Source organism: Trichomonas vaginalis, chromosome III (assembly GCF_026262505.1).
Source record: "Trichomonas vaginalis G3 chromosome III, whole genome shotgun sequence".
NCBI lineage: Eukaryota > Parabasalia > Trichomonadida > Trichomonadidae > Trichomonas > Trichomonas vaginalis.
In genome coordinates, this window is record NC_067205.1 from 1,765,650 (window position 1) to 1,788,046 (window position 22,397).

At 32.1% G+C, this 22,397-nt stretch overlaps 9 protein-coding genes and 3 pseudogenes across 12 annotated transcripts, besides 6 other annotated features; 10 read left to right on the plus strand and 2 right to left on the minus strand.

Moving 5' to 3' along the window:
* Positions 1-5,592: part of a mobile genetic element that runs on past the window's edge.
* Positions 48-156: a mobile genetic element.
* Positions 298-406: a mobile genetic element.
* Positions 548-656: a mobile genetic element.
* Positions 777-839: a mobile genetic element.
* TVAGG3_0622540 lies at positions 947-1,830 on the minus strand (annotated as a pseudogene). Its single transcript has one exon. A coding segment is annotated over exon 1 (884 nt).
* An 818-nt stretch (positions 5,593-6,410) lies between the features above and the next one.
* On the plus strand, positions 6,411-8,979 carry TVAGG3_0622560 (islet amyloid polypeptide processing; the record flags this gene model as incomplete). Its single annotated transcript, XM_001294401.2, has 1 exon — positions 6,598-8,396. A coding segment is annotated over one exon (1,799 nt), but the record flags the coding sequence as incomplete, so codon positions are not given.
* A 2,688-nt stretch (positions 8,980-11,667) lies between these two features.
* Positions 11,668-22,397: part of a mobile genetic element that runs on past the window's edge.
* On the plus strand, positions 12,890-13,252 carry TVAGG3_0622580 (uncharacterized protein; the record flags this gene model as incomplete). The annotated part of the gene is made up of 1 exon (XM_051240407.1): positions 12,890-13,252. One exon carries the CDS (start codon positions 12,890-12,892, stop codon positions 13,250-13,252), a length of 363 nt encoding a protein of 120 aa, XP_051086994.1.
* Positions 13,271-13,513, plus strand: TVAGG3_0622590 (serine threonine-protein phosphatase family; the record flags this gene model as incomplete). The annotated part of the gene is made up of 1 exon (XM_051240408.1): positions 13,271-13,513. The coding sequence occupies one exon, from the start codon at positions 13,271-13,273 to the stop codon at positions 13,511-13,513; it is 243 nt and encodes an 80-aa protein (XP_051086995.1).
* TVAGG3_0622600 lies at positions 14,385-15,574 on the plus strand (annotated as a pseudogene). The gene has a single exon. A coding segment is annotated over exon 1 (1,190 nt).
* Positions 15,810-16,355, minus strand: TVAGG3_0622610 (uncharacterized protein; the record flags this gene model as incomplete). The annotated part of the gene is made up of 1 exon (XM_051240409.1): positions 15,810-16,355. A coding segment is annotated over one exon (546 nt), but the record flags the coding sequence as incomplete, so codon positions are not given.
* TVAGG3_0622620 (uncharacterized protein) lies at positions 16,769-17,170 on the plus strand (the record flags this gene model as incomplete). The annotated part of the gene is made up of 1 exon (XM_051240410.1): positions 16,769-17,170. The coding sequence occupies one exon, from the start codon at positions 16,769-16,771 to the stop codon at positions 17,168-17,170; it is 402 nt and encodes a 133-aa protein (XP_051086997.1).
* TVAGG3_0622630 (uncharacterized protein) lies at positions 17,190-17,342 on the plus strand (the record flags this gene model as incomplete). The annotated part of the gene is made up of 1 exon (XM_051240411.1): positions 17,190-17,342. One exon carries the CDS (start codon positions 17,190-17,192, stop codon positions 17,340-17,342), a length of 153 nt encoding a protein of 50 aa, XP_051086998.1.
* TVAGG3_0622640 (uncharacterized protein) lies at positions 18,010-18,246 on the plus strand (the record flags this gene model as incomplete). The annotated part of the gene is made up of 1 exon (XM_051240412.1): positions 18,010-18,246. The coding sequence occupies one exon, from the start codon at positions 18,010-18,012 to the stop codon at positions 18,244-18,246; it is 237 nt and encodes a 78-aa protein (XP_051086999.1).
* TVAGG3_0622650 lies at positions 18,290-18,875 on the plus strand (annotated as a pseudogene). Its single transcript has one exon. A coding segment is annotated over exon 1 (586 nt).
* Positions 20,430-20,792, plus strand: TVAGG3_0622660 (uncharacterized protein; the record flags this gene model as incomplete). The annotated part of the gene is made up of 1 exon (XM_051240413.1): positions 20,430-20,792. The coding sequence occupies one exon, from the start codon at positions 20,430-20,432 to the stop codon at positions 20,790-20,792; it is 363 nt and encodes a 120-aa protein (XP_051087000.1).
* TVAGG3_0622670 (organellar and viral DNA polymerase type B) lies at positions 21,472-22,350 on the plus strand (the record flags this gene model as incomplete). The annotated part of the gene is made up of 1 exon (XM_051240414.1): positions 21,472-22,350. A coding segment is annotated over one exon (879 nt), but the record flags the coding sequence as incomplete, so codon positions are not given.

A 22,397-nucleotide genomic window follows, 5' to 3' on the forward strand; every position in this document is an offset into this window, starting at 1 on the left:
TATGAAATAATATCTCTCACCCTCCAATTCATCCTATGGCGCCGAAAAAATTTTGGTGAAATGCGACCACATTTCACCAAAATTTCTCGGCGCCATATAGAGAACTAGAGCCTGTGAGGTACTGATACTATCCATGTACCTCGCAGGCTCTAGTTCCAAGCCAAAATGGCTAAAAATTGCCCGCAATTGTTCACATTGCGGGCAATTTTTAGCCATTTTGGCTGGGAATTGGAGGGTGAGAGTAGTATTGTATGAAATAATATCTCTCACCCTCCAATTCATCCTATGGCGCCGAAAAAATTTTGGTGAAATGCGACCACATTTCACCAAAATTTCTCGGCGCCATATAAAGAACTAGAGCCTGTGAGGTACTGATACTATCCATGTACCTCGCAGGCTCTAGTTCCAAGCCAAAATGGCTAAAAATTGCCCGCAATTGTTCACATTGCGGGCAATTTTTAGCCATTTTGGCTGGGAATTGGAGGGTGAGAGTAGTATTGTATGAAATAATATCTCTCACCCTCCAATTCATCCTATGGCGCCGAAAAAATTTTGGTGAAATGCGACCACATTTCACCAAAATTTCTCGGCGCCATATAGAGAACTAGAGCCTGTGAGGTACTGATACTATCCATGTACCTCGCAGGCTCTAGTTCCAAGCCAAAATGGCTAAAAATTGCCCGCAATTGTTCACATTCCCATCTTTTGTTGGTAAGACGAAGAATATGAAATAAATTATGAAGAAGATAATGATGAATAAAATATCACTTTTTATATTTTTGACACGTAAAGTTGTCACTTTTCTGTCAAACTGTTTTTATCGTTTTCGTATATAACATTTACATATTGAATCGCATCATTAACGGTTCCTTTTGTCTCTTCTGTGGCATTTCATTAAAAATAAAATTTTAAATTCATGACTCAACCCCTACGTTTTTAAATTGTATTAAATAAATGGCATACAACATCCATTTTCACAACATACAGCCTTAGTGTGTGCTCCTGTTAATGCAGTCTTACCGATTGTTAAGCGAGTCATTGACCCGTTTTTAAGTTGTAAATTAATATTCTGACCATCAAATATCACTTTATCATTTATTATATCCAAATATTTTTTAGGTGTTAATTGCTTATTTTGTCTTAAACTAACACCCTTCATTTTTTGTGCAATCTTTTTAAAATCACTTCCATCAATTGAACCGTTGAATGATGTATAACACTTAGGACATAAAGCAACCATGTTATCACCTTGTTTCTCAATTGCTAAACCCAATAATTTTTTCTCATGTGCTTTTTCTTCAGCTTTATTCTTTAATTTAGGTTTAAATTTCTCATCAAAACAGAAGAAATCAAATGGTGCGAATTTGAAAATGTTTTTATCATAAAATTGTTTATCGGTAACAATTGCTTGAAATGCTTGAGTGTTAGGAAGATTTGGGTCGCCAGCGATTGCCCAATAAGATGAATCAGTATCACCTTCAATGAAATGAAAACGATTAACATCCATGCATTTATACATAAAATCATAAATGAAAACAAATACCAGTATTTAGCATTATCTAAAGTGAAGAATGCCTCTTGTAAACATGTATCACATCTATAAAATCTATCTTTAAGCATCACTTGATATGTATCTTCACCTATTTCTCTTATGTTTTTAAACTTATTTGACATACATGCAACGCGTGCCTTCTGTGCATTCATTATTTTAGTCTTTGCGTAATTTTGTGTATTCATTGCATCGTAACCATATGATCCATTAAGTGAAATCTTGCAAAATAAACTTTTTCCTTTATTTCCTTCTAATTCAGCCTTTTGTCTTTCGTTCATAAATTTGTTCGCAAATTCATTAAAACAAGTGTTTTTAGTAAATGTTAAAATTGATTGAATGTCATCAATGATAAAATGAAATCTGTCTATTAGATACCAAAGATAATAAGAAGAAAATGGTTGATATTGGTTGTGTGTTGATGCTAACTGAGTTAATTTTCTCTGTTTCTGGTCAACTGGTAGATTGTTTGATTTCATGTAATTATACATAAAACTGCCAATTGTTTTTTCATCTGTGATAATATCTAAGTTTCTTATTATCGGTAAAAAGTTTATGTAATCATTAATGTATTTTTCATCAATGTGACCCTTTACTTCAGCCACGAATAAAGTATTTTTCTTCTTAATTATTCCCAGTGCTTTTGCTTTCTTTGTTGCTGTATCACAAATGATAACACCATTCAATCTTCCCGGCATATACATTTTATGGTCAGTATATTGAATGAAATCATGAGGATTAGATGAAAATGATGAAGGATATAATGAATTAAAATCAACACCAACGAAATGAGTCATAATGTTGGTGGTGTCCTCATTTGATACAGTTTTAGTTTCTGGATTATATGAAAGTTTATTATGTGCGTGATTCCTTTAAGATTAACATGTTGAACATTTGATAAACCACCAGTAATTCCATTACGGAGAATGTGATAAGCTTCAACTGAATCTAAAGTCATTGGTAAATTATTTTTTAATGCGTAATTTCTTAAATTGATTCTTAAACGTTGAACATCTTCATCTTTATTTGATTTTACGACATTGCAATAACAACACATTAACTGACAATTTTCTTTGGTATGTGGTTTTTCATTATCGATTCTATCCAATGTTGGTTTATTTGCATATGTAAACGCTTTACCACACATTTTGCATTTAGATGAAAGGATTAAATCGTGATAGTATTGAAAATCATCCATTGAAACATTATTTTTAGTATCCCTTTCTGCTTTTTCATCTTGTTTCTTATATGATTCAATTTTATATTTCCAATACTTTTTCGTTAATTCAAAACTTGATTCTATCTCTTCCTCAGGATATTTTTCATTAGGATTAAAGTCTTTATATGCTAAAGCGTAACGAATCATTGAAGCATTCGATGATAAAGAAAGATTATGAAGCATGTCAATTTTATAAACAAATGTTTCTTCAATAATTTTATCAATTGGGTCAATCATAATTTCAACATCTTTATTGCAATAATGAATAAAATATTCTAATCTATTCTTAAAGTTTTTAGCATCATTGAGATATATTTGATAATCACTATCTGATATAGTTTCTTGAGTTAATGCTGAATAAAATGAATCTTGAGTGAATGGTTCCACTTTATATAATTCTTCTTCGTAATTTTCCCACGTGATGAATTGATAAGGGAAAAAGGATTTAACACGTGATTTATTGTTTCCGAAATCTTGAGTGAATTGGTCTAATGTCCCACCCGCTATATAATTTCTGATGTCAATAAATCTCAATTCATATGGAACGTTTGTTTTCTTTACAATGATTTGCTTAAATTGTGAAGATGAACCCAGCATTGATTTTATTTTCCATTTTGCAGTGTTTAAATCACGAAGAATTAAATTTAAATCAAACTTTCCCGAATTAAAACCTATGATATTCACTTTATTGAATTCCTCATCTAGAAGTTCTTTAAATGCTTCCTTCTGTTTTTCATTTAATGTATGAGACAAAGTCCCCGCCGTTTGCGACTTCATTAATTCATTGTATTGACTTATATTTGATTTAGCAACTAATGAACAGGTTGAAAATAAAAACTCAATCCAATCAGAAATAAAAGAATCACTCGAAGTTAAGCAAAAATTCCTCGTATATGTTTTATCATTTAATTTAACCGTTGATGATACCATGAATGGTTTTAAGTAAGCGTTCAAAGTTGCACACTCAGAAAGTTGTAATTCTTCTTTAGTCTCTAATGTTTCGAAGTCAAAAGTAATATAATATCTTGTCGGTTTATAATATTTCTGCAAATTATGAGCTAATAACCACTGATATATCTTCTGTTTCGTAATATGTGGTGCATATGGTTGCTGTGTCTTTTGCAACTGAACGTCTTGAATTAATCTTCCATTATTTTCTTTACATTTCTCACAATGCTTTAAAAATCTTCTTTGGTTTTTCCTTTCTGGATCATCACGGATAGAATAAACTTCTTCTTTACAATATGGACAAACTTATAGCCGGTGAGTGCTTCAACGTCTGTTATTCTGTCAGCGTGAAGTTTTCCACATGGACTCTGTGTTAATAAAATATTTACTGTTTCAAATTCTGGATCTATCATTATTGATTCCACTAATGGAAAGTCTACCTTATTTATGTCCACGTCTTCTGGTTGAGGATCACAATAATAGAAATCAATATTAACATTTAACATTCTCGCTAATCTCTCACTTTCTGATGAAATGTCAAACCCTTCATATGCATCTATTGCTTCATTTAAATACTTCTACGAGTTTTAGGATTAACACCATCAGGAATGTTATAGAAGCGTTTAAATAACCTTCTACCTTCTGCTCTAATTTGATTATCATTCATTTTAGCTGTTCCGTTTTTGTTCATTTATGTAAAATTAAAATTAAAAATAAATTTATTTTTTAAAGCCCATAAAATGAATTAAGAACACATAAATTTTTATCATCTGCGACGTGACGAATACATTTTAATTTACTCAAGAATGCGTACCCTGATACATTAAATCTAATTCCTGTCTTATTTAATTTCACAACTTTGAAAAGGAATGTATGAATAGCTATAAAATGATGAGAAGATGTTTTATGGGTTGCTTCCATTTTTTCTGAAATAAATGAATAAATATAATGTTTATAAGTTTTCATATCTTTTATATTCTTAATAACGAATGGTATAGACCTTTCAACTTCGTCTTCCTTCGGTGCTGTTCTTTCATATGAAACATTATTGGTATCTTCAATAATGAAACCACAATCACACAAAAATTTTATAGGTTCCAATGGTTTCTTTTGATATTTTATCTAATAAATCAAAAACTTTATCAACACCTGTGCATTTATTTAAATAATAATTTGTGTAAATATCATGATCTTCTTTCTTAATCGTATTAGTTGCATATGTCACGTTTTTAAGAGCTTTTTTGAATTTCTCAGAATCGAGAGGGGGTGAAAGTAAGATACAAGGGTATTCTTCATTATCAATAAATTGTAACTTATGTTTACGTATAAATTTAGTACCTTCTTCTGAAAGTGTTTCATCTATTTCCATCTAATAAATTTTGTGTTGATTCTGAGACATAATTTTTATATCTTTCTTCATGAGATTTCTGAACTGCTGATTCTGAAGCTGGGATATTCATTAAACCCTCTACTTCATTTTCATTATATTTTCAACTTCTCTTAATTCCTTAATTTTTTCATCTATTTCATCTCTTATTTTTTCCAGTCTTTCAATTTCAATTTCATCGTATTCATCATCATCTTTAATCCGTTCTTCATAATATTCAGGGAAAACATCAGGTTCTTTTGGTTTTTCTTCTTTAGATGTGGGATATAAGAAATTTATAACATCATCTTTATTCATTTTTCCATCATAATCAAACTCATTTAAAAACTCCGCGAATTTTTGACAATTTCTTAAATAATATTTATCAACCTCATAACCCGCCTCATCTAATATATCCTTTATTTCCTCATTTGTGAATCCCAATTTTTTAACGTCGTTAGTCTTGACGCTCATTTCATACAAAATAAAAATAAATTATTCAAAAATGTAAGACATGAATTTTTAAAGTTTATTTTTTTAAAAAAATTTTTTTATTTTATTCATGAAAATAATTATTTCTAATTTCTTTTACTCGTTTATGAGGTCTTTGATTATGACTCCATTGATTCCATTCAGGATTTAAACAATGTTTAATTAATCGCGGAATATCTGACATCATCTATATATAGCTTCTTTTATAAAAGATAAAAAATAAATTATTTTAAAATTAATGTTAATTTTTTAATGTGTTTAGTATATAAATATTTTAATGCATCGTCTATATATAGATGTAACAAAAAAAGTCACACAACCCTTCCTATCCTACTACTAAAAAAATTGATGAGAAATTTATTCATAAAATCAAAAATGCCTTTATATTAATAGGTATTATTGTGCCGGTTCTATTATTTGAAAAATAATCATCATGCTAGCTTAATTTTTCAAGTCGAAAATGATATTTTTTCATAATTTTGGTCTCGTGATCGTAATAATCTCTCAAAATTTCAAAGAATGCATATAATTTTTTGAGTTGATGGCATAGATAAAGATTTTATTCCCGATTTTTACAGTTTTTGCTGTTTTACCTCCCATAAACTAATTATTTATTTGAGCAATAACCCCAAGCATATGTTTACCTATTAGAATTTAGCAATCATCGTTGATAAACAAAATAAAGAATAATATTGCTAAAATAAAATGATTATCATGAAATTCTTGCCATATTGCATAATTCCTAATGGAAGTCTATATTTTATTGCATATAAATTCAAATAGAATTCAATTGATTATATTTTCTTTCATAAATAAATTAATTGTAAAATAGGCTGCAACACTATCAATAATAGAATTTGTATATATAAATAAATTTGTAAGAAAAATTGATTTCAATAGCGTTTCAATTCAGAAAAGTAAATTCCCATAATTTTTCCTTTTATTGTAATTAATGGTAATAATGCAGTAATTTTCATTTTAAACATTTTTCTATACAAATATAAATATAAATTCTTTCTTAAAATGCTACTCCTTCTCCTTCAGTACTCTTGGTGGTTGCAAAATCAAGGAGTTAACGGTGGACTAAAAGGAGAAGACATAAATTGGACTGATAGTTACAGCACAATTCAAGGAAAAAACACAACAATTGTGGTTATGTCCGATGGAGCCAGATTAACACATTCATCATATAGTAATCGAACAGATCAAAGCGAATTTTATGATATATTTGAAGGATTGCCATATCAAGAAAATTCAGATTGCACAAACAATAATATTGGAACGGCATCATTACAATTAGCCGCAGGAAATGTTGTTAATGATACAAATCCTATTACGCAAGGTATTGCTAAAAAAGCTACGGTATTTTCATATTTATTCCAAACAAATGGCTCTCTTGAAGAATCTTTTCTAAACGTAGGTTGTAAAGGAAGTAACAAATGGGATGTTGCTATAGTTCAGTATCTAATGACTAACTGTGTCGATAGATTTTGTCGTTACATTCAACCGGATGTATTTTCAAGGCATGTTTTAGATGAATGCCTATATAACCCTCCTGCTGATAATTGGGCTCATCCAATTGTTGTCCCAGCGGGAGCAGGTCATGCAACTGATCCCCTCTTTTCGCCACCAGCAAGCTGGCCGATGATTTTCACTATCGCAGGAGTCAATCACAGGGGTCAACCTTTATGGCACGGCGCTGAAGGTGCAGGAGTATTCATGTGCTGTCCAGCATCAGCCGAGGCAGCAATACCTGCGGCTGGTTCATGTAGTGATACTGAATACATTTCAAATTTTTCTTCAACAAATGCAAGTGCTGCAATATTTGCAGGTGGTTTATCAGTGCTGTTATCTGAGGTTCCGACATTAAAACTTGCAGATCTCTTCTTCATTACTGCAATGACTGCAGATAAGAACCGACCAGATGGTTTGATATGGAGAAAGAATGGATTTGGTTTAAACTATAATAAAAGATCAGGATTCGGACGCTTGAATTTAGGAAGAGCCTTAGATTTGGCGAAAAGATGGGAATCTGTAGGAGATTTCTATCTATGGAAGAAAACTGTACATTACAATACTCTTTTGGATGAAGGTATATATAACATTACATTTGATATGGATGATTTGGAAGGTGCAGCAACTCTATCTGTTTTCATTGAAATAACTGCTCTTAAATTATCTTTTGGATCGCTCAACCCTCATTTAGTTAGTCCAAGTGGAACAAGATGCGAAATCAAAATACTTACTAAAGGCGATAAAAAATTAAATATTGAAATTATGGAATTCAATACAAATAATTTTGTTGCCGAAAATCCAAAAGGAACATGGACATTGTATTTTATGGAGTCTGATCATGCGGCTCGAGGTTTAATCAAAGATGTCACTTTGAATATATTTTATACAAAAAAGGCTCCTAAGGCATCAGATATTTGGCAGAGAGAGAATTGTGCTAATTCATCGAAGCTTCAAAAATCAAAGATAAGATTCTTAGCGCAACCACCGGTTCCATTCGAAGCAGGTAAAAAGTTTTCAATAGACGTCCAAGTTCCTGACGAACAGAAAAATATCTACTATATGATATACCTTGAATCAGAAGACCCGAACAAAAGAGTTATCTTCGATACATCACGATTCAATGAAAATTACACCAAAATCGAAGCCGATTTCATACCAACAGTGTATGCAAATGGACTGAAGATGAACTTGCTTGTTGAATCATTGAATTTTGAAAAGGGATTTACGGGTAGAATTGAACTGAATTATTCTAATCCATATTCGCCTGGAATTATTACGCCAAAGAATGGAACATGGATCACTACTAAAGATATAAGAATTGAATTAATATATGCGCTCAATCTAACCTATATAATTGATGAAGGATATTCAACTTCTGCAGCATTGACAATTCTAAACGCAAGAAGTCATATTATATTAGATCGCAAATGGTTACGAAATCTTGGAAGAATAGTTTACTGGAATGATTACGCAAAAGACAAAAGTTTTATTATGCAAATTTCTCCATCATCAAGTTTGGTCCACAATATAACGTTTAAGCCAATGGAGATATACATGTTCATAAAGGAGACACCAGGAAAATATCAAGTAGAGGGAAATATTATTCCGCTCATAACAATTGTTGTTATATGTATAGGATTAGTCATTCTTGTTGTTGGCCTGATATATAGATCAATTGAACTTTCTAGGCATAAAGCAATTGAGATTGATTCTGAATTAATAATTAATTTGCCCCATATTTAAAATATAGCTTGCATATGTAGAAGAAAAGCTAATTTTGAAGTACGCCCGAAATCCACCAACAGGATTTCGAGCTACTAAAAAGGTACTTTTAAATGTGATTTTTTTTATAAAAAATTAAATTTATTTTAAGATCAGACTAAAAACTAATTTTATGGAAAATCTATATCGACAAATTTATTACTTATTGGGTATATAGATTTTTTGATTATGGCGATTATGTCTGATATGCTTCCAATAAGCCAAAACAGTGTTTTGGGAGTGATTAAATACAAAAAAATCTGGCGATGCTTTACGTGGCAAATGGTCGAATGGTTATTACCCCTTACTATTGGGTACCGGGGACGCTAGTTCGAAACTGATGCACTATATTTTTTTACAAAATGCGTTTATTAGGACAGGGTAAAGAAAGGTTGCCAATATAATATATTTAAATAAATACAACTAATCTAGCATAAAAAACTATTGAATATTTGAATTCAATAAAAATTTATATAAAATACATGTAAAGCATAAATTACTATATAAATCAAGCTGTATTTTGTTTTAAACACCGATTGTTTCATATAATATATATTCAACTCAAGTTTCTAATTAAGGATTTCATATAAAATTTAGCATATGATCAGCAACAATTAAAATTAGTATTACAATTAATAAATTTAGTATAAAAACATATAGATTTAGTATAGATTTTATAGCTGTAATAAAAGAACTATTATAAAAGAGTAATTTACTGAAATGCACCTTATATTTATAAACAAAACTTATAACGTGTTAGTTACATATAGAGTTGAAATTCATAGATAGCATAGAGAAGTTGGGATCTTGGCTTAATGGTCATAATATAACCAAATTAATTCAAAATTTGAAATTTTAATATTACTGTAACTATAATATATGGATATGTTTTATGAGATCATAATAAATGACATGTTAATGTAAAATTTAGAATAAAAAATTATATTTTTTTTAAAAAAACATTGTTCATGAGTGTTAATTGGAGAAGTAGTAAATTAGTTCAGTTTGCAAGTGATGATGGTTAATCTAACTATAATTACAATCAATTTTTAAAATCTTTGATTTATTTTGGTGATAATTAAGAGTGCAGTTGTTCTATTTATAAACTATTTACTATAGACGGCACTGGTGATAATAAAAATCAAGCAAAAGCGCATCTGCTGTTGCTCGACTGCATAAAAATTGTAGTTAAAATTTGAATACTTTACATAACTCATTTGTAAGGTAAATTAATATTATTAATTTATATTAAGAACAAATAAATATGAAATGTATTTTTTTCCAAAAAAAATTAAGAAAAATGCCATTTTTATCATTGTTGTTAATGCCCCCTAATTCTTGAATGATTTTCGGGAAAAATAAATACGAAAAGAGAAATCATAGCTGCCAGACAACCATTATATGAAATTCATTCAGTTTACAAAGTTTAATTTCTTTCCACAATAGTACATAATATAGTAGTATATTCGGAAATATGCATGCTCGATATCTCCAATTCACATCTCATGCATCTTATCGGAGATTAAGTAACTTTATCTTGAAACTAGAAAAGTAATTAGCAAGTAGAATATATTAAAAATATAATGTTGTTTTATATTGATAAAACCATAAGAATGGCTATTCTAGAATGAAATTTTAGTACCTATATTCAGTGAAAGGTTTATTTGTAGTTGAACTTTCAAATGAAAACTCAAGGATCCAAGAATTGAATTGCATTAACAAACCAATAATGAAATATGATATATACATATATATTTTACCCATAAAAATAGAATTAAATCGATATTTAACTCAAATTGTCAAAATATCAACAAAATAATTTAAAAATAGATATATATAAGAGAAATATGTGATTTTGGTGTTTAAAAAAGAAAAATATTGCCCAAACAAGTGTTCTAGCTAAAAAGGAAAAATGCATTATTTCATATTTCAATATCAATGTTAAATATTAAAATAATCTGCCATTATTCAGACAGTTAAAAAATAAATACACTATAAGTTTAAGCTTTAGCTGTAAAATAAACAGTAATATTAAATAAACATTATATTATATAGTCGGAGCGATTCTATATATGTACTCTTATGCCAACTAGTTACAACCTAGTAAAATACATGGAAATATTGTAATATCCTAGCATTGCTATCGAGAAATCAAAAAATATAAGCAAAAGTCATCTTATATTTAAAGATTTTTCAAGAGCTTTGTTTGGAAATTAGTTCATTGGAAGAAGTATATAGATATGAAAACCCAAAGTATTAAGTTCGATAATATATAGTTTTTTTTTTATTTTAAAATTGAATGCATACAACATTGCTCCTCTGGAGTGAATTAATTAGTTCCAACTTTTTCAAGATTCTACAGTGTAATATGCTCCTTGGAATGTCTCTTGCATGAATGTTTTTGTTTACCATCTAAAGAATTAAGATTTGAGATACAATAATCTTTGGAAAAGTAGAGGATACAACAATAAAGTATGTTCTTTCGATACATGATATCATTTTGTTACAAAAATATTCTGACTTACTCATGATTCAAAAAAAAGGTTGCAGACATACTAAAATGTTATTTATGTGGCTTGTATTTACTAGCATATGTAATTTGGTGCTAACGTATACCATCAATTTCATTATAACACAGACATATATATTACTATTAGAATTTTATTTTAATTCAATGATAAAATCAAACATTCCTTTTTGAAAATCGTTCTATCTTGTTATTATCTTTGAATGCTGCATCAAGAACTAACAATTTACAATTTTTATTCAAATTATAATATAAAATTATAGCATATTGGTTTTCAAAGTATGTTTGCTAAAAGTAAAAAAAAAAAAAAAAAAAAAAAAGGTAGTGGGGCTTCCAGGCACTTCGTGCCTTCTAGCCCTGATGTTGATGTTTAGTATAAATGAAGTTTTTATTCGGAGGACTCTTCTTCTTCCTCCATTGCTTCTGGGAAGAAGCCTTCTTCTGGGTCGAAAACATTATATAATGTGTCGCTTTTCACAAATTATATATGTTTTCATGTTTTGTCACTTTTCTGTCACTTTTCAGGTAAAAAACATTTTTATTATTATATATAAATGAATTTTACAAAACCTCCGTTACCGTTCTTTGGAAATAAGAGTAAATGTAAAGATATTATATTGAGAGAACTTAAGAAACTACCGAATGGTCTAACATTTGTAGATTTGTTCGGTGGAAGTTTCTATATATCCCATTTGTGCCATACAATATTCCCAGACTCAAAGATTATATGCAATGACTTCGACAACTATATGGACCGTCTCAAACATATTCCAGACACAAACAATATATTGAAAGAGTTAAAAGAAAAGATACCTATAGGTAAGATGGAACGTATACCATTAGATAACAAAAATATTGTGAGAGAGGTTTTGAAAAAAGCAGAATATATAGACTGGGATAGTATATCTGCTAGACTATTATATAGTGGTTCTATAAGAGTTCATGACATTGAAACACTTATGTCAAAAGTTTTATATCTTAACTATACAAATGTTTTCAAAGAGGACATAGAAAAATATATTGAGGGTATAGAGTTTGTGAGATGTCATTGGACAGATTTGTATGAAAAATATAAAGACAAGGAAAATGTTTTCTTTATAGTGGACCCGCCGTTCTATAACACATGGGATTTTCAATACCAAGTAGACTGGACTTTGAGAGACTCTTTAGAAACTTTAGACGTTTTACATAACTGTCCATGCTTTTACTTTACATCCGATAAAAGTGGTTTGGAAACCGTTATGAGATGGTTAGAGGACATACATGACTATGAGTTTATATATGACAAGATAGAATATGAGAGAGGTCCTATAAACTGGAGAAAGTGTCACAATAAAGAAATTTTATTAGTAAGTAAATGTGGTTTGAAATAGGACTACTTGTTTTAGGTTTTTTCCATTGTGTCATTTATTTATTTGACGTGGCAGAAAAGTACAGAGAATATGAAGATGAACCAATGCCTGCAAATGTTCAGTATATGTACTCGTAAGAGATATTTTTATCTAATATTAAATGGACGCACAGAACTTAGCGAATGCACAGCAACCTGGACAACCAAACCCAGAGAATATTCCAAATGAAGTTAGAATACAAACTGCAATGGCAAACTATGGTCAAGTGCCAACAGATGTACAAATGCAAACTGCCATGTCAAATGACGCTGCGTTAGGTTTGCCACCATGGTATGCAAATATGAGATGGAAAGAGTTTTATACAAACCCTGAAGTGGGATATAAACAACTTTATGCAGATGACGCGAACACAGGAGTTGACCCAGAATATGTTTTCTACCAGAGGAGAAACAGAATGTATGAGCTCCAGTTAAAGAATGCTATGGAACTCAACAGGAAACGTAAGAGACTAGGCGGACATTAGATTTTTACATATAGTAAAATGGGTTTCTTCAGTAGTATTGGAAACTTCTTCAGAAGAGTTGGAAGAGGTATATGGAATGGAATAAAAACCGTAGGAAGAGGAATTTGGAACGGTGTCAAAAATATTGGTAAAAGGGTAGGTCAGTTTGTTGGTATTATACCTAAAGACCCTGAACCAGAAGAACAAGCTCCTGTTATACAACAGCCTGAACCTGCACCACAGTCTAGTTGGCAACCAAATCCAACACCTCAACCGTATTAAAAAATTATATTTTTACCGTTCGATAGTAGTTGTATATGAAACTAAGTTCTAAGTAAAACGCATGGTATAATGGAATTATTCTTTTTCTTCCATCTGTAGTAAACCATACTTGAAAGTCTGAAATACTTCCACTTGGTGGTTCGTATAACTTTGTAGGTTTTTCGTAAAAGTCATTTGCCAAGCATAAGAAAGAGTTTTGGGCGCCAGAAAATGAAGCATGAACAATAATAGCAGCTGGGTCGAAAACATCTTTAAATAAATATGGTTCATCTCTTGCATATCGACTGTAAATATTTGCTAAAGGAAGTTTGACTTTCTGATTTAACATTCTTTGCAAATAATACCATGACATTGCAGTGAATTCTGTATATATTTGTTCGTCTTTCTTTGGATTGTCTTCGTAGATTTGAAATGACACTTGTGAATTTTGTTTGTCATATACAATTCTCACATAAAGTGTGCTCTCGGTATTTGCATATTCATCAGCATATTTTGCATAACATGAATTTATTTTATCTTCTATATTTTTTAACGCAGTTTGTAGAGAAGATGAAAGGTCAACTTGTATTAGCTCAATTTCTTCCCACATTTTTCGTTTCCCTTCAGATATATAATCTATATGAAACCTTACAATAAATGGAAAACTTTTATCTTCTACAGACACAAACTTCATTCTACGAAAGCCAATAGCTTTTGTGACAGATGGGTCTCTTAGCCATCTTAATGGGTAGTCAAAACGATAGCCTTCATGCTTTACGGTCTCTGTCTCAAACTTTTGACCGACATTAGTAAAAAGTTCATCTAATGGTTTAGTTGTAGCAACTCTTGAATTTTCTTTTTCTATTGGAAGCATATTTTATCTAGAATAAAAATGTCGAAAGATATTGCTTCCATGAGAGAAATACAACACAACCGACAACTCATTATGCAAGCTCTAAATAAGAACACAACAAACTTTTCAAACTATTCTAAGATATCTGAGTCATTGAAAGAAGGAAACTTAAAACTGACATTAAACCCAATGACAGATGAGTTTCTATTTCAAGACAAGAAGAACAATACTGTCTGTATAAATCCAACAAAAGGAACTTTAAACGAGAAACCTAATAAATGAACTTCTTTTGAAAGCAGATGTTGACAACAAAGCTGACAAAGAATATGTAGACGATGCAATAGCAAAAGAAGAAGAAAGAGCTAACAATGCTTATGCAACAAAAGAACATACTCATCCTGAACTAGCAGACAAAACATATGTTGACAATAAAATGTCAAGTGAAGTGACAAGAGCTGAAAACGAATATTCTAAAAAGACTCATACACATTCTATATCTGAAATAACAGACTTAAACGTTAGCCTTGAAAATAAGGTAGATAAGGGACTTATGGCTAGTGTGTTAGTGAAGAAGGCGGATAAGGAATATGTGGATGAAAAAGATAAAGAAATTATAGAAAGGGTTGACCGGTACCATGAACGGACATCGAAGATTTTAAAAACTAAAGCCGATACAGGATGGGTTTCAGGATGTTTAGACCTTAAAGCAGATAAAACTTATGTTAACGATGAGTTAGATAAAAAGGCTGACAAGACTCATACACATACAAGTTTTACAACTGTTGCTATAGAAAGTATTGAAGGAACGGTTGAAGAAACTGGTGGGGATGTATTATATTGTAAACCTCCTAACTTTCCACAAGGTTTAACATCGGATGACGACATAACGACGATGAGAAACATTAGATGTAAAGATGTTTATGTCATGAAGGATGAATATAATACTAAATTCACTGCTCAAGATTTATATGACAAGAAAGCAGACAAAACAGAGCTTCAAACATTAAAGACAGAAATACTTCAAACATTATATCCTATAGGCTCTATTTATACGTCAATGAACTCTACCAGACCAGAAGTAGTACTTGGTTTTGGAACTTGGACTCAAATAGTCGACAGGTTTTTGTATTGTGCAAACTCTTCAAAGGAAACAGGTGGAAGTAAAACGATTTCAGGTGAAAATTTACCTGCACATAGTCACTACATAGATTTAAGTACATCTCAAGCAGGTTGGCATAAGCATAAATTTTGGGATTGGTCAGCAATGACAAAAGGTAAAGGATATGATGTTAAAGACAACGTTCAGTTTGCTATAAATTGTTTCTGGGGTAACACTCAGGGAGATGGAAACCATACACATCGCGTTTCGGGATATACGCAAACAACGGGACAAAGTAAAGACTACATGCCACCTTACATGACAGTTTACGCATGGTATAGAAATGCTTAGTCGTCATTTTCAACTTCTTTAGCATATTCGTCAGGAGTTGTCTTATATTTGTTAGGAACTGTCTTTGAAAGTATACCACCTTGAACTTTGACAAGTTTGAAACGAGGTCTGACAATAGTAGTTTTATCTTCTGCTTGCAGTGTGTACATTTTGCCATGTTTGCCTAAAACTTCATAATATTCTCTTGTATACTTTCTTCTATTTTTACGAACACGAATGTGAGTACCTGTCGGGTTCCCATTGTTGTCATAGTCAATAGTATTTTCATATGGGTCGCGTTTAGGTATTTCTATTTTTACTTTGTCACCTTTCTGAAGTTTGAAGCCCGGCATTCTTTCTTGTTTGTCTCTTTTGACTAAATTATTAAATATATAGTCTTTCTCTAAGTCAGGGTTGTTTTTCATTTCTTCGGGGGAGTGGTTTCCCAAACCTTTTTGTTTACGGCTATTGTAAATATTTAAAACTTGTCTCATCTTTGCCATGGAGAAGTGTCTATACTTGTCGTCATATGACATTTCATTTGCTTCACCACCTTGTGGTTGGTTTAAGTCTCTTAACATTTTTATACAACCGTCAATGACACCAAGAGCAGAATGGTTTTGGTCGACAATGAAATATTGGTTTACATTTTTTGAACGCAGATAGTTTTTTACATCATCTGATTTGAAAGAACTTTCACAGTCAGATGTCAGTTTTGTTGGATGGTATTTGTCAACGAATATTGTCAAAGCAGTTTTCACATCTAAAATATTTTTGGACCATAATGGTATGGCTTCACAGTATCTTGTGTTTTGACCGACAAATATTAGCCAGTATGGTGGTCCATCTTCTCTATACCTCGGAATGTTTTCCAAGATATCCATAAACCAAGCATTTGGTGTTGAACTAAAGATTTTTACCATGAGTGCTTTCTTTGTCGCTTTAGAAACATAGGGGTCCTTGTTTGGATTCGTCATTTTTTAACCCATAAGAAATGGGTTTATTTGGCGCATTAGCAGGAGTTGCATCTAGATTTTTACCCGCAGTGGGAACAATAGCCAGAGGTGTATTTGGAGTTGGAAGGAAGATTTTGAGTACATTAGGTATACTGAAAGAGAAAGCACAACCTATTATACAAACTGTACAGAAAGGTTGGGATGTAGCACGAGATGCAACAAATCTTATTCCAAATCCTGAAACAAGAGGAAAAGTTCAAGGATGGATGGACAATGTAGGAAGACAAGCAGGAAACTATTATAACAAAGCAAATGACTACTATAACCAAGCAGGACACTATATGGACCAAGGTGAAAGATTCTTTAACAGAGGATATAACCATGCACAACAATGGGTAAACAATAACCAACCTCAACCGCCTCAAACGTGGGGAATGTAAAGTTTTTTACTGAGATGAAATGAACAATACAGCATTGAGACAAATGGGTTCAAGATGGATTTGTCGGCTTCCAGCAGTTACACAACGTGTTTGTCAAGTTCTTCCTATACCTCAGGAAGTTTTAGACCGACTTAAAAAACAACAACAACCAGTTGAAAACAAACCAAACTAAAATTTTTTACTGAGATGAAATGACCGAAGAAGTTGAAACGGTAGATTTGACACCACAAACAAAAAGTTCAGAACCATTGTCAAAACCTGTCAAAGAACTTACAGATGAAGAGAAAAATTCAATAATAGAAAGTGCCAGGTCTGGAAATACAAACCCTAACTATAAAGTCACTTTTCATAGAAATGGAACGGCTAGTATCTCAAAAAAGAAACAGACTCTCACAAATAAAATATTGAAGTCTGAAGGAGCTTTCGAGACAACAGATGGAAAAGTTTACTTCACTGACCAACAGTTCATTATAGAACATCTCATTGACTTAGAGTCGAAATATTCTAAACTTTACAACAAACACAAAAAGTTGAAAGGAAAACAAAAACAAATGGCATATGATATTTATGAAGATGTTGACGACACAACTGTTCCTGCAAGTAGGGTAAAGTCAGAGGAACCGAAAAGTGACGAAAAACTGATAGAAGAAGAAAAACCGATAGAAGAAGAAAAACCAAAAACTGAAGATAAACCAAAACCAAAGTTTAGTTTCCAAACTAAACCAAGTCAACCTTCATTAGCTGGTATGGGTTGGCGTCAAAGACTTATGGCAGCAGGCGGTTATGTTAAGTAAAGAAAAAAATATTTTTTTATTTTTATAAAAATGCCCCCATATAGAATGGATAGAAAGTCTGCTAGAATAAAAGCAGAGTTGCAAAGATATGGTTGGAGAGTTTCGAAGAAGTTTAAATATAGGAAGGGAAGACCCATAAAAGTCTATGACAAACTGGCTGGTCTGACCTACGAAATGGATTTGGAAACAGCACGTGCCAATTATCCAAACAGACTAGAGAGGTTAGAAGAAGAACGTCTTATGGACATGCCTTTCGATGTTAGTGAGCATTGCATGAAGTAAAAATTTATTTTTTAAAAAGTGACATTTTTTTATTTTATTTGAAATGTACGCTGAGTTTGTTGGAGAAGACCGTTGGGAAACTTGTTTGTTAGATGAGAAATATGAAATTCACTGTTGTGAGTCATTTGAAGTCAGAAACAAAAAGACAAAAAGAGTTTTAAGCGAATGGGAGCGAAATAACGGATATGCTGTTATGAAGATGGGTGGAAAACACTATCTTAAACATGTTGTCATTGCAACTCATTTTATACTGAATCCTAACAATTTACCTTTTGTAGACCATATAAACCGTATAAGAAACGACAATAGACTTGAAAACTTACGTTGGGTCACTCGTTCTGAAAACAATAAGAACAAAGGCAAATTTGGAGATATTGTATTCGAATTTGTCGACGAACTAGAAGATGAAACAATTGAAATTACAGACTATGGCAAGCATACGTTTGAGTTTTACTACTATAGCGAAGAACAAGACTCTTTTCTACTTTTATACCGGCGTAAACTATAGGAAATTACAAGTATATTTTACTAAGGCGGGCTATGCTTATGTAAACACTAGAGATACAGATGGAAAAAACGTTCAAATACTTCTTAACAAATTCAAGAAGCTATATGGCATACCATTTTAAAACAATATATTTTTACATATATTAAATGCTTCAGGTTGAAAAACAAAGAACAAAAGTAGCAGATACAAAACCGTTAGACTATATCTTTACAAATGCTGGTAGGACAATATCAGATGAAGAAATTTCATCCCGAATATACAGGTTTGACTATCCAATTCGTTGGCTTCAAAGTCCTTCAGATGCAAAGGCAATAGGATTTAGAAGAGTTTTGTTTTCAAATAGAACTAACGCATTTATGTTCGTAGTATATTTCATGGGCAGTATAAAGGTTCTGATGGTCTAATAGACAAATTTGACGAAATGAGGATCTTTACAGTTCGTTCAGACGAAAGTCTTGAGAAAACTCTAAATGACTTTCAAACTCAAATGAACAAATATTATTGGGAATTTCAAGAAAAATACGACTCTTTACTAAATGGAACATACTATCTGAAACTAGAATATGACAAGATGAACTCCACCGTTTCATTTCAAAAGATTGAAATTAACCCTCCAAGAGATACAGAGTTTTATTTTGGGAAGTAGACAAACGTTCTTGGGCACAATTTCTTCGGTTACTAAACCAGAACGAACCATTACCACCAGATGGTCCATTTCAATTTATACTTCCACCAGCAGATTTGACAGTTTATAGAAACGTGTGTTTGACCCTCAAAATGTTATGTGTCATGCAAGTTTCAGTTCAAGCAACAATAGTTTTCTATGTATTGGTAAGGACTTTTATGACTTTGCTTCTAAATTCTACGAACCACCTAGTAACAGTTTCTCTGACTTTCAAGTTTGGTTCACAACAAATGGTGTGCAACATATTATTCCATTGTACTATGACTTTTATCTCGAATTGTCTTTCATATATAACTACGGAAAAGTGCTGAAAAAGTATTGAATGTGAAGATATTAGAAAATAACATTTTTTTCTAACATCGTAGAAAACTCATGAAAACAATTTATTTTTGAGAATATGCAAGCGGCTCATAGCTCAGTGGTATGGGCTACCTCGTTAAAGGCGTCGAAGACCTCGGTTCAAATCCCGATTCGCGCAGGTTTTTTCCTTTTATGCAGTGAAATTTCATGTACATAGGTTACTTTGGTGTTAGACCCTAGTGAAGAAAATAGAACGATATAAGTTTACATTTGTAAGGTTACTTTGGTGTTAGACCCTAGTGAAGAAAATAGAACGATATAAGTTTACATTTGTAAGGTTACTTTGGTGTTAGACCCTAGTGAAGAAAATAGAACGATATAAGTTTACATTTGTAAAGTTGGACGATAAAAATCTCTGCTACTGTCAGTAAAAGTACTGCTACTGTCAGTAAAAGTACTGCTACTGTCAGTAAAAGTACTGCTAATGTCAGTAAAAAGGAAAATTTGAGAGGGTTTTCGACGATAAAGTACTGCTACTGTCAGTAAAAGTACTGCTACTGTCAGTAAAAGTACTGCTACTGTCAGTAAAAGTACTGCTACTGTCAGTAAAAGTACTGCTACTGTCAGTAGCAGTACTGCTAGTAGCAGAGATTTTTATCGTTGGTGGTCCGACGGTTAAGCCACAAACGAATGTCCCACGTCCCACCAACCCAGTCCATTCCCAAACCAGAGGAACCTAAAGAACCACAACAGTCTCCTCAGCAACCTCAGTTCCAGCAAGTACCTCCGATTTACTACCAATTTCCACCTCAAGGTTACTACCAATTTCCACCACAAGGCTTCCCGAACTACCCTCCTCAGCCTATGCCTTACTTCCCCAACCCTTGGATGTTCCAGCAAGCTCCACCCCAGCAATTCCAATCTCAATCCCAATCGAAGAGAGACCAAGAGTTCGAAGAAGGTCTGAACCGCTTACGCAAAGAGTATGCTACAGCCCCTATTGAGAGAAAGTTGTTCCCGGACCCAAAAATAAAGTTTAGGGTAGAAGGTTAGATCTAACCTCTTTTCTACCCTCTTGAATTTTCATGAATTTTCATGAATGTTTTGTCAAGACTTCTTCGTAAATGTTTTGTCATGACTTCATCGTACATGCTTTGTCAAACATGAACGTAAATGTTTTGTCATGATTTCATCGTAAATGTTTTGTCAAGAATATAGCAACCGTCGGAATACAGACGGTTGGTTTTTATACAAAATTCATGCGGGAAATTCTTGAGTTTTGGTTGAAAGAATACGGTGGAGCCAAATGTGGCTCGACCTCAAAACAAGCATTTTATGAGCTTACAAAGGGTGTTATGAATGAATTCAAATGTATTTACATACATCCTGACCTCGTTCATTTTGTTCCCGGACCAAAAATATAATTTAGGGTAGAAGGTTAGATCTAACCTCTTTTCTACCCTCTTGAATTTTCATGAATTTTCATGATTTCATCGTACATGTTTTGTCATGACTTCTTCGTAAATGTTTTCGTTATGCCACTTTGTGCCGTCAGTCAGTCAGTCAGTCAGTTTAGGAAATTTACACCAAAAAATAATGTTTAGGGTAGAAGGTTAGATCTACCCTCCTTTCTACCCTCTTTTCTAACCTCTTGAATTTTCATGAATTTTCCCGAAATAAAAAATAAAGTTAGTTTTATTTTTTTTTATTTTTTTTATTTTGTATAAAAGACATGATTTCAACAATCGGCACAACAACAATTCAAACAACAACAGCACCAAACTCGTTAGTCATGAATCCAACATCTATGCTGGTAGAGATGAAAAGCTTCACTTCGTCTTCATATACTTTTGAAACAGAAATCCAGAAGATAAAGCAAGAACTTTTAACATGTAATTTAGACTGTAGTGCGAAAGATGAAACAAATGAACAGTATCTTTATGAAATGCAGGACATTATTGACCATTTACCCAAATTGCCTGAAATTCAGCAACAAAAACTCACTATTCCTGAATTCGACGAAATTGAAGTCAAAGCAACTGACTCAGTAGAAATAAAGAAGTTCATACGAAAGGTAAACTATGAGTTTCTAGGATTTCATTGCAACCATAAGGTTATGGACAAAGATTGCGACATGGTATATAAGAATGTTTCTGACCTTTACAAAACCCGGGAGTTTAAGACCTACGACAACTTTGTTTCGTTAGTTGCTGAATGTGTATGGCAGATAAGAGATAAAGATAGAAGAGGTAAGGTATGGAATGAACAAATAAAACCAGCAACTTTTGAGTTAAAGAAAACCATTGACGCCTTAGTTGTTCTAGCAGGTCAAATTTCAATGTATAACGCAAAAATGAACCCGCAATGTTCTAAATGTAAGGCAGCAATTAGGAAATATAACTACTCCGTCAAAGAGATAGAACGTATGAGAAACGACTATGCAGACTTAAAGAAAGAAATGACAAACAATGAGTTTGAAACAGTTGGAAAGATAGACAATGACACCAAAGTGGTTAGAATAGGTGATTTAAACGTAAGATACTCAAAGAAATACAACAAATATTCTTTGTCAGACATTTTATCTCCATTTGGAAAAAAAACAAACCACTGGGTTAAAATTGCTTCTACTCAGAAAATTTTGACAAGAAATCCTGAGCT